Below are 16,500 nucleotides of genomic sequence, written 5' to 3' on the forward strand. Positions count from 1 at the left end.
GATAGTCAGTAGATGAAGAATACGTTTTTCCAATTTTTTAGGTCTGTATTATTTATAGGGATGAGATGAGGCTGCAAAACAACCCCGGCGACTTTTGGCCACATTATTTTATGTATTCATATTAAAAAATTAAACTACTCTCTCGTATGATTCCTATAAAGGGGACCATGCCAATCCCATGTCAATTGCATTTTCTGTTGATCTTTTGGAGAGAAAATGGAATGGAGCATAGAGTATGCTGCAGCTGTAACAACAATAACAGCTATGATGCTGTCGCTCGTAACAGCCTTGCTGCTGGGGCTTTTTTTCAGAAAGAAATGGAGGAATTGCGACGTGTACCCACCTGGTGCTGCAACAATGGTGGATCATATCCTCAATTTTAAACGCATACATGACTTTTTCTACGATCGGCACCAACGCTTCAAAACTTTCCGAATAGCTTATCCTACGTTTAGCATGGTGTGTGCCACCGATCCTGCAGATGTAGAGCACATGCTCAAAACTAATTTTGCGAACTACATCAAGGTCAGTTCATTAGCTTATAGTATATTACTTCAAACTTTTTATGTATTTACTATTGTGATATTTTTGTTGGAGATTTTTGGATTAGAACTGTGCAATATTTATATTTGGTCTATCTTTTGGTCTGTGAAGATAGAGTTTCCATCTTAAAACATTGTATTGATGACAAATATTATACATTTCTAATCCAAAAATCACCCACAACAAAATGAATAAAGGTGAAAATCTCCAATCACTTATATTACCAAATTGTTTTGAGAAATTCACAGGGAGATTCCATCCACGAAGTTATGGAAGACCTTCTTGGGGATGGCATTTTTAACGTTGATGGAGTGGACTGGCGGAAACAGCGAAAATTGTCTAGTTTGGAATTCTCCACAAAACAATTGAGGGATTATAGCAGTGTTGTTTTCCGGCAGAATGCATTGAAACTTTCCAAAATTTTACTCGAAGTCTATCAAACTAAGCAAAGCACTGTAGAAATGCAGGCATGCATGTTAAATCTTTTGGTTTTCAGAGTTTATATCTAGATTTAACTGTTTTCGACTTTCTCATCGTTCGGTTTTCAGAGTTTATACCTAGATTTAACGGTTTTCCACTTACTCACACTTGGTTATCTTTTGTGAATGAATGTTAACAGCGTCTATTTCTGAGATCAACCATGGATGGAATCTCCAAGTTCGCTTTTGGACTAGAAGTCAATAGCTTATCCATGGATGAGTCTGGACCGGGGGCAACTTTTTCAAAGGCTTTTGATACTGCAAATGGTTTGCTTTTCGCGCGTCATTTTGACCCTATCTGGAAATTAAAAAGGTACTTCAACGTAGGGTCGGAGGTCATCGTAAAGGAATGCATCAAAACCGTCGATGATTTTGTGTACGACGTTATTCGGAATAGAAGACATGAGATTTCACTGCAAACTATTAATGTAAGGCAACAACCACAACAGACTCCGTATTTAGTTTTGAAAACTCTTTTAGTCATTTGATGAGTCTGTAGAGGGTTAGGGTTTATGCGTAAGAAATAAAGAACCAATTAAATTGAATCGGTACTAATTTTAACTTTTTCGTCAAACAAATCCTAGATCAACCTTTTTTTAGTTTTCACCGTTTACTTGTTTCAACCTACAGATGAAACCAGATTTGCTGTCTCGATTTATGAAGTAACTGACAGTAACCAAGGCTATTACTCTGCGAACGATAAGTATGTACGAGATATTATTATTAACTTCATTATTGCTGGGCAGGATACCACTGCGACTACTCTTTCTTGGTTCTTCGATATGCTTTCGAAGAGTCCAGACGTTGAAAAAAAGATTCTTCGAGAAATCCGTGAGCTGGTCAAGGAGAAAGAACGTGTGCCCCTGGAAGAAACTGTAACTAGGTTTTGTGAAAGTCTAACACATACAGCCTTGGACAAGATGCATTATCTTCATGCAGCTTTATCGGAGGCTTTGCGTCTCTATCCCCCTATTGCACAGGTAAAAGGTTTGGGGTTATATCCTTATTCCACAGTCAAATTTCTGAAGGTAAAAATCTCTCTTTCTAGTTAAAAAACACTTAGAAGAAGTTTATACCCAAATAAATTTAATTTCTAATTAGGATAAATATATATTAGTGTTAATTTCGTTTTGGGTGGGATGGAGTGCAGCTGGGTGTTGAACATCTTTAACCAAAATAAACATGTCCTCTTTCTCTTTAGTTATTGTGCAGCTCCTTTTTTTAATAAGTTAAGATCAGTCGGATACAGTTTTAATATTGAACCCAAACCGAACACGGTTCTAATATGATGGAAATTTCTTTTGATTTCAAACACAAAAGAAATTTGCGGGTTTTCTACAGGATCTTTAATCATATAAAATAATAATAAAAACTGTTACAGAATTATCTTCCTAGACTTAGAGGGATTTACAAGAAGAACTTCACTTCGAGAATCTCATTCCACTATCTCATAAAATTATATCTTCATGCGTTGCAGAAAAAGAAGTCTATTTTGGCTAATACTCTACTCTCGTCTCTGCTCTTGCATCCTTTTTATATATAATGAACAACACAAAATATCTTTACAATACGTGTTGCTTTTCCCCACTTCTGTGAAATAAAAAAATAATAAAATTTAAAATTTCACCTACATTTACCAACCCTAGTAAATATCATTAATTACACGCCTCAAAATATCTTGCTGGAATTTAATGCATGGCTTATCACACCATCACATCGCAAGAAGAGAAAGGATGTTCCACCGCTCTTATAACCTTTAAATCATGCAATTTGCGATATGCGATTAGATCGCATCGCAAGATCACAATCGCATACAATCAAAGGACACGTTGAAGGTTGAAGGTTGACAAGAAGGGAAGTGCGATATGCAATCTCCGATCGCATCGCAGAGGAAAAATCTGCAAGTTGAAATTACCATTCCAACACTCCCCTTTAATTTTAACTGCTGAGTTTTTTCTGCATACCCAGGTATTTCCTCAAATGATCAAAGCTTTTCTTTGCCAATGGTTTTGTCAAGATATCAGCTAGCTGATCCTCTGTTCTGCAGTGCTGCAAAACAATCTCACCATTGTTAACCAATTCACGTATGAAGTGGAATTTGGTGTCTATGTGCTTTGTCCTTTTATGAAAAACAAAATTTTTAGACAATGCTATTACCGAGCTATTGTCAGAGTAAATGGTTGTGCCATTTTCCTGTTCATGGCACAAATCTCTGAGAACTCTTCTCAGCCACACTGTTTGGCATGCTGTTGCTGTTGCTGCCACATATTTTGCCTCTGTTGTTGACAAAGACACTACTGGTTGCTTCTTGGAAGCCCATGAGATGGCTCCCGATCCCATATGAAACACATATCGTCATGTGCTTTTCCTATCATCAACACTTCCAGCCCAATCACTGTCAGTGTAACCTGTCAACATGAAACTTTCAGAAGAGGAGTGTAAAATACCAAACCCCTTCGTTCCATTCACATACCTTAGAATCCTCTTGGCTGCCTGCCAATGAGTCTCTTTTGGTCTTTCCATAAATCTAGAAATTAAACTCACAGCGTGCATAATGTCTCGCCTAGTTGCAGTCAAGTACATAAGGCTGCCAACTATGCTCTTGTACAGTTTTGGCTCAAAATCCTTGCTGCTGTCTTCTTTGGTCAATTTCAACCCCACTACAGTTGGAGTCACAACTCCCTTGTTGTTCTGCATGTTGAATCTCTTCAACACTGCTTCTACATATTTATCTTGAGAAATGAAAACGCCATTTTCACTTTGGTCTACTTCAATTCCAATAAAATATCTTAAGAAGCCCAAGTCAGTCATTTCAAATTCACTCTTCATGACTGCTTTAAAATCAGCAATGAGAGAAGCATCATTGCTTGTAAAAATCAAATCATCTACATATAGAACAACGATAAGAATCTTACCGTCATTCTGCTTTATGTAGAGTGTGGGTTCACCATCACACTTGTCAAACCCATTTTCAATCAGATAAGCATCTATTCTGCTGTACCATGCTCTTGGAGCTTGCTTCAACCCATAAAGAGCCTTCTTCAATTTGCAGACTTTATGCTCATGGCCTTCAACTTCATAGCTCGGAGGTTGTTCAACATAAACCTCTTCTTTCAATACTCCATTCAGGAATGCAGATTTAACATCCATCTGATAAATCTTCCACCTGTGTTGTGCCGCAATAGACAACATTGTTCTGACTGTTTCCATCCTTGCTACTGGTGCAAAGGTTTCATCATAGTCTTTGCCTTGTTGCTACTTGTAGCCTTTCACAACAAGTCTTGCTTTGTGCCTGTCAATCTTGCCTTCGGCATTGCTTTTGGTCTTATAGACCCACTTAACTCCAATGGCATCTTTGCCTTCAGGGAGGTCCACTAACTCCCATGTTTTACTTTTCTCAATTGCACCAATTTCTTCATTCATTGCTTCAATCCATTTATCTTCATTTACAACATCTTCAAAATGGACTGGGTCATCAACATGACAATATAAAGCGAATAATGAGTTTAGACCGGTATTGTTACTTACCTCTCCTTGTTCATAAATCTCATTCAGATTTCTGAATCTTGCTCTTCTTGGTGTGCTTGGAGTTCCATCCGAACTTGAGGGTATTTCTGATCCCTGTGGTGTGCTTGGAGAAGCACTTCCTTGACTTCTTAAGGTTGTTCGAATTCCAGCTTGTGGTGTGGTTTGTTGTACTTGCTGTGGTGGAGGAGGACTCACCAAGGAAGGATTATTTGCTGTTGTCCCTTCCTCTTCTTCTTCGTGAGACACAATTGTCTTCACATTCACTGTCTTCTCTAAGCTTCCATCCCAAGCTTCATCTTCAATGAACTGCACATCTCTGCTTACTATCAATTTCTTGGTGGATGGATTATAGAGTTTGTATGCTTTTGACTCATCACAATAGCCAACAAAGACACACTTCTCCTCCTTACTATCAAACTTCTTTCTTAGCTGATCCAGTACATGTGCATATGCCACACAACCGAATACTCTCATGTGAGTGACAGTTTGCTTTTTGACCACTCCAAGCTTCTTCTGGTATTCTGTTCATGACAGTTTTAGTTAGACATCTATTCAAGATGTAAACTGCGCAAGTGACAGCTTCTGCCCAATACTCATGCGACAAGTTTTTTGCCTTCAGCATACTTCTGACCATGTCAAGAATGGTCCTATTCTTTCTTTTAGCAACTCTGTTCTATTGAGGTGTATACCTTGCGGTGAATTGTTTTTGTATGCCATTCTCTCTGCAAAAACACAGAAAATCTTGGGAGATGTACTCTCCTCCTCTATCTGTTCTGAGCACTTTGATATAATGCCCACACTGCTTCTCAACAAGAGTTTTGAAGTGGCGGAATTTCTCAAACACTTCACTCTTCTGTTTCAGCATATACACCCTGTCTTTCTGGTGTAATCATCAATGAAAGTTAAAACATATTTATTTCCGGCAAATGATGGTGTTTGCATCGGTCCACACACATCGGAGTGAACAATTTCCAATGATGCTTTTTCTCTTATACTCTTTCCTGCCGGAAAGCTTTCTTTGTGTTGCTTGCCCAAGATGCAGCCTTCATAATGGCTGTCTCATTTTTCGATCAATGGTAATCCCTTTACCATTCCCTTTCTGTGCAACAAATTCAGGCCTTCGAAATTGAGATGTCCAAATCTCAAATGCCACAACCAATTCACATCTTTCAGTTGTTCCTGAAAGACTTCTTGTGTTACAGCCGCAATAGTTCTGCCTTCCTTCAAATCTGCCCTGAGTTTGAGAGGAAACATTCTATTGCTGTCATCTGCACCTGTGCAATGATCTTCTTACTTGGAGGTATGTCTCTCATTGTACACAAATCATCTTTGAAGAACACGTTGTAACCTTTGTTAATGAGCTGTCGAATGCTCAAAAGATTATATTTCAGACCAGGTACATAGTATACATCTGGCACAATCATCTGTTCTCCATTTTTTGCTCGGATACTGACTTTGCCCTTACCCTTGACAGATATCGTATCATCAGTCCCTGTTGTTACCTCAGATTTCACATTTTCATCCATATTGGCAAACATTTCAATATTTCCAGTCATGTGATTACTACAACCTGAGTCTAAGAACCAAGAATCTTCTTGTTTGTCTTGTGCTATATTACATGTTAACAACACATTCTTTGGGTTCTTATCTTCTTCATTTGCAAAATTAGCATTCTGCCTATTATTCATGTCACTTTGTTGTTTCCTACATTCATTTGCATAGTGCCCATATTTCTTTCAATAATGACATTGGACTTGGGATTTGTCATACCTTTGTCCATGAGCTTGTTGTTTGCTTGAACCTTCATCTTGGTTCTGATTGCAGCTCCTTCCGCTTGTGCTTGGAGGATAATTTCTGCTTCTGTTTTGGCTTCTTCCACGACCTCTGTTATTTGCTCTCCCTCGACCTCTTCCTTGGCCAAAAGACATCTGAGTCTTGAATGCTTACTCAAAAGAGGAATCTGTTCCTCTACTCAGTCTGTGTTCATGAGACAAAAGAGAAGCACTCAGCTCATCTACTGTGAACTGTGAGAGATCTTTTGTTTCTTCTATTGCTACCACAATAGATTCAAACCTTGAGGGTAAAATTCTCAAGATTTTCTTTACAATCCTTTTATCTTCAAGAATCTCACCATGAGATCTTATCTGGGTTATCAAGCCAATAACCTGAGTGAAGAATGAATCTATTGTATCACATTCCTTCATGCTGAGATTTTCAAAGTCTGTCCTCAACATCTGCAACTTTGCAGTCTTCACCTTCTCCATGCCTTGATAGGTAGTTTTGAGAATATCCGAGGCCTCTTTGGATTTTGTTGCTGCTGCAATCCGTGGAAAAACGCTTTCATGCACTGATTGGAAGAGGAAAAAGAGGGCTTTGGCATCCTTCTTCTTGTCACTCTTCAACTGGTCTTTTTCTGCTACTGTCAAAGCACCCAGTGCTGTTGCATCTGCAGGTTCAGCATAGCCTGTTTCAACCAGCTCCCATATTCCTTGAGAAGCAAACAATGCTTTCATTGTTATGGACCAATAACTGTAATTTTTCCCATTAAACTCTGGGAGGCTGGGATTTGTCAAACCAGTTCCAGCATGTGCCATCTTAACCTGTGTAAATAAAGAAGAGATACTGACCCCAAAAAAAACAAGTAAAAACTTTCTCTCTTGGGAAAAATCTGCTCAATAAGCTTCTTAGAGCTCCTACAGTGAAAAAACAAACTCTTGTTTTTTGACTCACTGAGTGCCTAGACTAGCTCTCATACCATGATGGAAATTTCTGTTGATTTCAAACACAAAAGAAATTTGCACAGAGAACAACGCTCTGGTTTTCTACAGGATCTTTAATCATATAAAATAATAATAAAAATTGTTACAAAATTATCTTCATCGACTTAGAGGGATTTACAAGAGGAACTTCAGTTCCAGAATCTCATTCCACTATCTCAGAAAATTATATCTTCAGCACTGCTTTGCATAAAAAGAAGTCTATTTTGGCTAATACTCTACTCTCGTCTCTGCTCTTGCATCCTTTTTATATATAATGAACAACACAAAATATCTTTACAATACGTGTTGCTTTTCCCCACTTCAGTGAAATAAAAAAATAATAAAATTTAAAATTTCACCTACATTTACCAACCCTAGTAAATATCATTAATTACACTGGAATTTAATGCATGGGTTATCACACCATCGCATCGCAAGAAGAGAAAGGATGTTCCACCGCTCTTATAACCTTTAAATCATGCGATTTGCGATATGCGATCAGATCGCATCGCAAGATCGCAATCGCAGACAATCAAAGGACACGGTGAAGGTTGACAAGAAGGGACGTGCGATATGCGATCTGCGATCCCATCGCAGAGGAAAAATCTGCAATTTGAAATTACCATTCCAACATAATATAGATCTAGTTTAATGACGGAGTAGGGATTAAGAGATCCGGATGAGAAGAAATGTTGAGGGTTAAGAACTCTAGATGAAAGAATATATTCTCTTTTGTCTCCTCTGTTTGGAGTTTCCGAACTCTGAGCCATTTCCATTTGTTTAGATCTGTGAACTTTGTGTTTCTCGATGATAGGGCATTAAATATATTGGTTCATGTGGTTGTCAAATCAATTTATTTAATTAATTGTATCTTGGAGAACTGGATAATTTTATGATAATATTTTATTGCTACGATAATATAACAAAGATATTCAAAATGCCTAGCAGAATTTTATATTAATCTTACACAGTTTGGTCCAGAACTCAGGGAAACAAGCAAGCATAGATCCATGTTTGTATAAAAAAAAGTTGCACTGAAAATTTTTGATTTCTAAGGGCAAGTCATGTATCCTGCTTTCTATTAATATTAGTTTAATCTCAAAGGTTTAAATGATATTCTTATTCTTTTCCATTTTGTTTATATTCTATAGAGATAAAATAATATGACATAATACCAATTGACACATTTTTTGACAGGATGGAAAGCTTGCAGTTGCTGATGATATCCTTCCAGATGGATACAAAATAAATAAAGGTGATAGCCTGGTCTATGTACCTTACTCTATGGGAAGAATGAAATATCTCTGGGGAACTGATGCTGACGAGTTTAGGCCTGAGAGATGGCTCCAGAATGGAGTTTTCCAGCCCGAGTCACCATTCAAATTCACTGCATTTCAAGTAAGCAACCTGAGCCTGATAGTGAAATTTTTAGATGACCTGAGTGTGATAGTAAATCTTTTGAAAACGATGCCATAAAATTCATGAGGTGTTATCGATTTTATTGCAGGCTGGACCTCGTGTTTGTCTTGGCAAGGATTTTGCATACGTGCAGATGAAGATTGTGGCTGCTACCCTTATTCGTTTCTTCGAATTTGAGGGTATAGAGGGTGAAGAAGTGACATATAGACCAGCACTCACCCTCCATATGGCCGGGGAAGGGCTCAATCTTCAGTTCAAGCCTAGATTAGACTTTTGAGCACAGTTTCACTTTATAAATAATAAGGCAGCGTACAGTGAAACCCTTAACCAGTTTCTCTACTTGAAGGCGTCTATAAGCCACAATGTCAAAATCCTCTCAAAGCATTCAATGAAATATGTAGAAAAAGCTTAAACCTCATGATGAAATATGTATAGTATAGTCTTTCAGGATATAAGTTATATAGTTTATGTGGTTACTGTCCGTCATGCTCAGTTTCAAACGAAATTTGTTGTTCTATATTTTCACTTTACCGATTGTTTTGTAAAAACACAAAATGATCAGGAGTTATACATATATCAGTGAGTAAGAGTTCCTTATTTTGTTAAATGGTTATTCATGGGTTTATTTGTTTTAGTATTTATGGGACAATTGAGAATACTGCCTTGGCATTTAAATTTTTTATAACAGTATAGCGATATAAATTAGATAATTCGCTAGTATATGTTTATATGACTGTGAGTTTAGTTATAGGGTTCAAAACCCATAGCATGTGGTTATAGCAGCTTTAGATTAAAGTGGTTATACCACTTGGTTATAGTACTTTTAGTTTAAAGTGGTTAATTTTTTAGTGGTCTTTGTTTTTTGTAATGGTGAAAATTTGAAAGGAAAATGTAAAAGAAGGACAATTAAATTAAAAAGGAAAATGGAAATTTATTGTGAAAATTAAAATGGAAAATGGAATTTGGAGTTGCACATTAGACAATGCAATAAGTAAAATAAAGTGGCTATGAATAAAAATTTAGTGTTATTTAGGCTTATTTTTAAAATTTCTGAAAATTTAGTGTTATGAAGACTTACTTTCTAAATGTATGGAAATTTATTCATTTGTAATTATTGGACCGGTGTTTAAGTGTGATCTTTTGGAGTTTGTAGCAGATTTCTTGTTGGTCTAAAACATTGTGGCTAAATCTTCATTTGTGTTGTTTAAACTGGTTTTTTAATTACATATATGGATTCAACACCCTGTAGGGCACTTCTATTATGAAGAGTTGACTGGTCAAACTTATGATTTCAATGAATCATTCTATACAAATTAGATAAAAAATAAAATGAAAAACTTTACAAAAAAATCTCCCATCCACCTGATGTGATCTGTCTTTTATCATTAACCATGACTATATCAGAAAATATGAAGAGTCAGTAAAGAGCTTTCATTTTTCCTTCTTGCTAAAGGCTCCATAATTGTTCATTAGTTGGTGCAATTTCATCTTCACCTTTCTTGCTTTACTTAAGAGCTCCTTCAACTCCTCTTTGCTTACCTACTTAACATCAACAACCTCTTCAACTTTAGGATGCAAGGCAACAACTCTAACAATGAAAACAAGGTAATCCAAATCATGCTCTAGTCACTTTCCATGAGAAAGAGTCTTGTAAAATATGCCACCAAAATACACTCATCTTAGAACAAAAACTATCTTTAAACAACATCCATAGTAATATCCTCCACTTTAGCAACTAGCTTAAAAGCAGGCATGCCCTTATCATAGTCTTATCCTCTACTATGGAACCCAACCTAGAAACAAATCCAATCAATTTTCTAAGAGTTAGGTTCACCGAGAAACAAGTTCTACTGCGAGTGATTGGAGGAACATGGGGAATAGGCTTTCTAATATTCATGATCATTAATAAAAGCATTCTGTTTATCGAAGTATTCTTCTGAATCAAAAATATTAGAAGGCCCAAAAATATTTCCAAATAGACTTCTAAAAAAAATGATCAACTGTATGTAAAAAAAAAAAAAATACTCCAGAATTTATCCCACTCGTTAGCCGAAACTGCTACCTAGACTTGGCTCTGCAGCTTTCCTTAGCCCTGCAGCTTTCCTTGACAGTCACACTGAACACCTCTATACTGGGCCACAGCTCCAATACGGATTCAGACAGGCTCTGTGCCTTTTCTACAGCGAATAATCAATCTGATATTCCTAAAACTTCATTCCAACTTACTCCCAATAATGGCCCAATACCTTACAAACACTGAACACTAAAAAGGTTCAACAACACCTCTATACTGGCCCACAGCTCCAATACGGATTCAGACAGGCTCTGTGCCTTTTCTACAGCGAATAATCAATCTGATACTCCTAAAACTCCATTCCAACTTACTCCCAATAATGGCCCAATAACTTACAAAAGCATAAACGAGCTCCGATATGGTATGGCCCAATAACTTACAAAAGCATAAACGAGCTACGATATGGTATGGTGCTCTTTAGTGACTCCGATACCATGACAGAAACATGAACACTCATCAAATGAGCTTCGTTTAACACAGCGGACAATATTAATCCTCCGCACTAGGCAGTCACTCAACACACGCTCGGGTTCTGACCGGCTCCACAGGTCGCTCAGCGCTCTACGACCTCCACGACCAAGCTCACTGCCAACTCCCTCACGCTGCTCTACGCACAGCAGGACAGCAACACAACTCTTCACTTTGCTTCACGCTACCTCACGTTCACAGTAAAAACAAAGATATGGACATGCAAACAATAATTTCAAATTGAAACTCAAGGAGGGTTGAAAACCCTAGACTAGAAAATTGTAAATGCACTCAAAGGACTAAAAACTCTAGGTTAGAATTTTTTTTTTAAATTTAGGATAATGGGTAACTGGTGAGAGTTATCCTGAACAGACCCAGGATCAAATCTAACTGGCTACCAAAATTGTAAACACACTAAAAGCTAAAGGACTGAAAACCTTAGGCTAGAATTTGTTTTTTTTAAATCTAGTATAATGGGTAACTGGTGAGAGTTATGCTGAACAAACCCAGGATCAAATGTAACTGGCTGCCACTATAAACCTAGGCTACCTGCAACAGCCTAAACTTATGCGAGATGTCCACTATGGAGTCACCTACTCTTCTAGCCAAGACACAACAAGTCATATATATACTCAATGAGATTTGAACCCTCATCTCATGGGTTTCACCTAGAGAAACTTATTATTAAACCCCATATCACTGTATTAGACTAGAAAATTATAAACACATAAACAATTGTAAACACTAAACATGGGCAGGCAGGGCTACCAATGAAGACCCCGAAGGGAAACATTTACAAAAGCGAAAAAAAAAAAATGGCCACGGAAACCCAGGAACGAGCTACCAAAATGTTAGGAAATGGGACTAAACCCCGAAATCGCACTAGTTCACAGAACAATAGACCCAAGGGACTCAGACATACTAGAAGCAAAAGCCAAGACTGCGCAAAACTAGAAGCAAAAGCCAAGACTGCGCAACTTCTAACAAAGCCGGAAAGGCCACAGCAGCCAACGACGATCTCCAAGAAAAACGATGACCATAAACGCAACTCGAAAGCCGAAGACCATGACAACCAACGAACTGGCAGTGAAAAGTATCTAGAGCAGAAGAACACAACAACATCAAGCAATGAATGATGAAATCCCAAACGCATCAGAACCCCCGCGCCGCAGCGAGGCCTAGGCACCAACGTTCATCCTCGCACCTGCAAGGAGAAGCCCCGGTGGAAAGGAGAACCGAAGGAGGCACGAATAGCCATTACAGTATGATAACATTTCTAGAGCATTAGTATCAAGAAATTCCTTTATAATTAAGTAGGAAATCACTCTAGTTGTAATTCTAATGAACTAATGAATTACTTTGGGGAAATAATTACATAGTTATACATTTCAATTAAATTAGAAGTATAGTATTATTAATTAAAAAGAACAAGTGCGGTATGTTATTTAATTGGCTAAAAGATATTATTTAATTATTATTATAAACTAATTACAAAAATACTTAATTTAATTTATGTACAAAATTATATGAATTAAATTTCTATGATCTTATTTAGATAATTTTGTGTCGAATTTTATAGACAATTAAATGAACCATAACCACTTCATTATGCACTGTAACATGGGTTACACACCATTAGCTCTAAAATCAGTACGATAATGTTATAGCAATGAAAACGAAAAAATAATTATGTTAACGAAGTAACGAAATCTAGTACCTTGGCAGTTCCACAAAACTCGGTTGAATGAACTATTATTCATTACGCTGTAACGCAAATGTCATTTTCTATTGTGAAGGCTTGACTTCTCACAGATATGCCAGAGAAATGATTGGTTTGGCAGTTCCACAAAACTCGGTTGAATGAACAACTATTCATTACGCTGTAACGCAAACTCGGTTGAATGAACTATTATTCATTACGTTGTAACGCAAATGTAATTTTCTATTGTGAAGGCTCCACTTCTTAGAGATATGGCAGAGAAATTATTGGTCTGACATTTAAAGAGAGATGACATTAATGTTAAAATAAAAAATAATTTTTTTGGAGTTAAATATTTATAAATTATTATTTTTAATTATAATAAAAATATTTTAGACCCATCACACTTATTACAAAGAGAAAGCTTAATAAGAATCTCTTGAAAATGATATCTAGAAAAGTCGCTCTAGTTATTAAGTCTAGTAAAATTGTGGGTTCCTTTGAACACAAATTCATTGAGAGCAACCCCATAACTCCTAGGATTTATGGGCTTCCAAAGATCTACAAGTAGGGGCCCCTCACTCAGACCCATTGTCAACACCATAGGGGGGCCAACCTACCTCCTAACCAAATACCTTGCCTTGAAGCTTAAACCCTTGGTTGGCCTTAAACAGTCTTTCGTCAAAGACTCTTCTTCCATTGTCAATGAGTTAAAGGGCATAAATTTTGACCATGGGGACCTTCTTGTTTGTTTCGATGTTGTTTCCCTTTATACTTGCATCCATATTAAGGAGGCCATGGAGGTCATCAATCACCTCAGTGGCCCTGATATCCCTTGGTTAGTAGAGATTTGTCTTACTTCTACTTTTTTCTGCTTTGAAGGGGAACTCTATGAGTAGACATGCGAGGTTGCCATGCGCTCCCCCCTTACCTGGTTGTTGCTAATATTTTTATGGAAAACTTACAATCCAAGGCTTTGGCATCAACTCTTCTCGTGCCCAAGCTATGGAAAATATTTGTGGATGACACTCGTGTCATCTCGCCTCATGGCCGAGAAGAGTTAGATGAGTCTTTCGAGCATCTCAACAATCAATCTTCCTCCATAAAGTTCACTATGGTGGAGGAAGTTAATGGATGCATGTCTTTCCTTATGTTCTCATCTCGAGAAATGATGACGGTTCTTTCTCCCACGAGGTGTTTGGAAGAAAATTTATACTGAGTAGTATCTTCATGCCAAATCTGATCATTTCCCTCCTCAAATGTTGGGTGTTCTCAACACGTCTGCCACTCGTGCACTAAGAATCTCTGATGAAAAGCACTTGGAAAAAGAGAAAGCCCATCTCCTTAGTGTTTTTTTCAATAATGGATATAGTAGGCACCAAGGCCGGGAAGCTTTCCTTAAAGCTAGTGAAGGTCCCAATGTTAAGAAAGACCCTAAAGATCGAGTCTGAGGGGTACATCTCCCTTTCAACCAGGGGACCATTAACAAGATTGCGAGAACTCTGAGGAAGCATAATGTTCAACCTTTAGACTCCTAAAAACCATTCGTAGCTCCCTAATATCTGTTAAAGACCGTGTTGACCCGAAGGATATGAAAGGTGTTTATGTTATTCCATGTCCTTGTGGGACCCCTTATGTTGGTGAAACTTGGCGCTCTATAACTAGAGGATTCATGAGCATGTTGTCGACATCAAGCATGGGAGGACCCGGTCTTCAACCTTGGCAAAGCACGCGGAAAAGACTAGACATCATATATCTATTGAGGAGGCCAAGGTTATCACTAAGATTACTCCTTTTCATCACTGTAAGTTTAGGGAGGCCATTGAAATTGAAAAGCGGTTGAGCAATCTCAATAGGGATGATGGCTCGAAGATTAGTAGTTGTTGGATCCTTGCCCTTTCCTCTTAGAACCTACCACACCCCCCTCTCCCTTTTTTATTACCCTCATTGTCCTTTTTTATTTCTTTTCTTGCTTTATTCCCTCATCTTCTAGATTGTTTGGATTTTCCAGGTTTCTAATATATATATATTTTTCCCACTACCATGATTATATTAATCTTTTTTCTCTTATAAGTTTTCTTATTCTTAGTCTATTTTTATTTGTAAAATAAGAGGATTAATCTTCCCTTATTATTTTTATTTTTATAGTTTAAGTTCTAATAATTAAAAAAAGAATCTACTTAAAAAAAAGTAATTTTAGTATTATAAGCATTTATATTTAGAAAAACAAATCAACTTTTCAATTGATTAATGGATAAACATTTATTTTTAATCCTCATTTATCTCATTATATATTTCATTCATTTAAATGAAATTAAATAATTTTAACAAATGTATTAAGTAATTAATTTATTTACTAATAAACTTTTATTTATAATTTTATCCGAGTTTATCCCATAATACCTCACATATAAGTATTAAGATGATTTTATATTAAAAATTGTTTAATTAATTATAAATAAAATCTTTAATTAATTATAAACACATATATCTAGTTACATATAAATTTAAATGGAAATAAATATATCTAACAAAATTAACTAATTATTTAATTAATTAACTAGATTTTACCTGTTGTTCTTTTCTAACTGTTTGACTGATGGATCTCTCTATTTAACTTGCTGTTTTGATGTGGTTCTTCATCTTGTCTCGAAAATAAACCATATTTATTGGTTCAAAATTGGTGGTCAAATGAATTCTCATGTGATTATTGTCAAAAACCTCTTAAAAATCTTAATATGAATCACAAAAACCTTAATTCCATAAAAAATACATTATTTATTTTTAAAATTTAAATAAATCAATTAATAAAAAAGTTTAAACTTACTTTTCATCACAAAATATCCAAATGACTTTTCAAATGGTTAATACTATTTTCATTTATTTATATATTTTTAAAGAATGAAAATATATATTTTTAAAATGCTTTAAATATAATAAATAAAGATAAATTGAAAAATCATATTTATTTGGATATATTAAAATAAATTATTAATTTTTAAAATCCGTCCCAAAAAAAACAGAAGCATACGAATCTTTTTACGAATTCTCCATGAAAAATTTAAAACTATAGGAATTTCATTGTACATTTCAACTATATAAAACTTTCACAACATGGTAATTAGAATTACCTCGTAAAATAGATTCTATAGCAATGTCGGGATTAAAGTTATTAAAGTCAACATTCTCGTGCATCATTTGGTCACAGATGGCTGGTGATAATGTGGGGACTAAAGTTATTAAAGTCAACATTCTCGTGCATCGTTTGGTCATAGATGGCTGGTGATAGGAGATATAATTGATTAGAGGGGAGCACTTTATATTTCATAGTTTTGATGGAAAATGCGTTCTTCTTGTTATTTTTATTTTTATATTGATTTTCTTTTTTATTTTGGTAAAAGAGAAAAGGAGTTATGTGGTTTTTTTTAATGAATATATAACAATATCAAATAAATAAATAAACTAGTGATTTCTCATATTTAAATGTAATAGTTTTTTTTTACATTTACTTAAATTTATTCGTGAGTGGGG

The 16,500-nt window shown here is 36.1% G+C and overlaps 1 protein-coding gene across 1 annotated transcript; it reads left to right on the forward strand.

The window, feature by feature from the left end:
* The first annotated feature begins 208 nt into the window (after nucleotides 1-208).
* On the forward strand, nucleotides 209-9,207 carry LOC149195415 (cytochrome P450 704C1-like). Its single transcript, XM_089407910.1, has 6 exons — nucleotides 209-525; nucleotides 792-1,010; nucleotides 1,163-1,450; nucleotides 1,769-2,002; nucleotides 8,507-8,707; nucleotides 8,817-9,207. Exons 1-6 carry the CDS (start codon nucleotides 217-219, stop codon nucleotides 9,003-9,005), a joined length of 1,440 nt encoding a protein of 479 aa, XP_089264036.1. The 5' UTR covers nucleotides 209-216; the 3' UTR covers nucleotides 9,006-9,207.
* Nucleotides 9,208-16,500: the final 7,293 nt, after the last annotated feature.

Source organism: Pinus tabuliformis, chromosome 2_2 (genome assembly GCF_031772625.1).
Source record: "Pinus tabuliformis cultivar Carrire ecotype Pingquan chromosome 2_2, CPIR1, whole genome shotgun sequence".
Taxonomy (NCBI): domain Eukaryota; kingdom Viridiplantae; phylum Streptophyta; class Pinopsida; order Pinales; family Pinaceae; genus Pinus; species Pinus tabuliformis.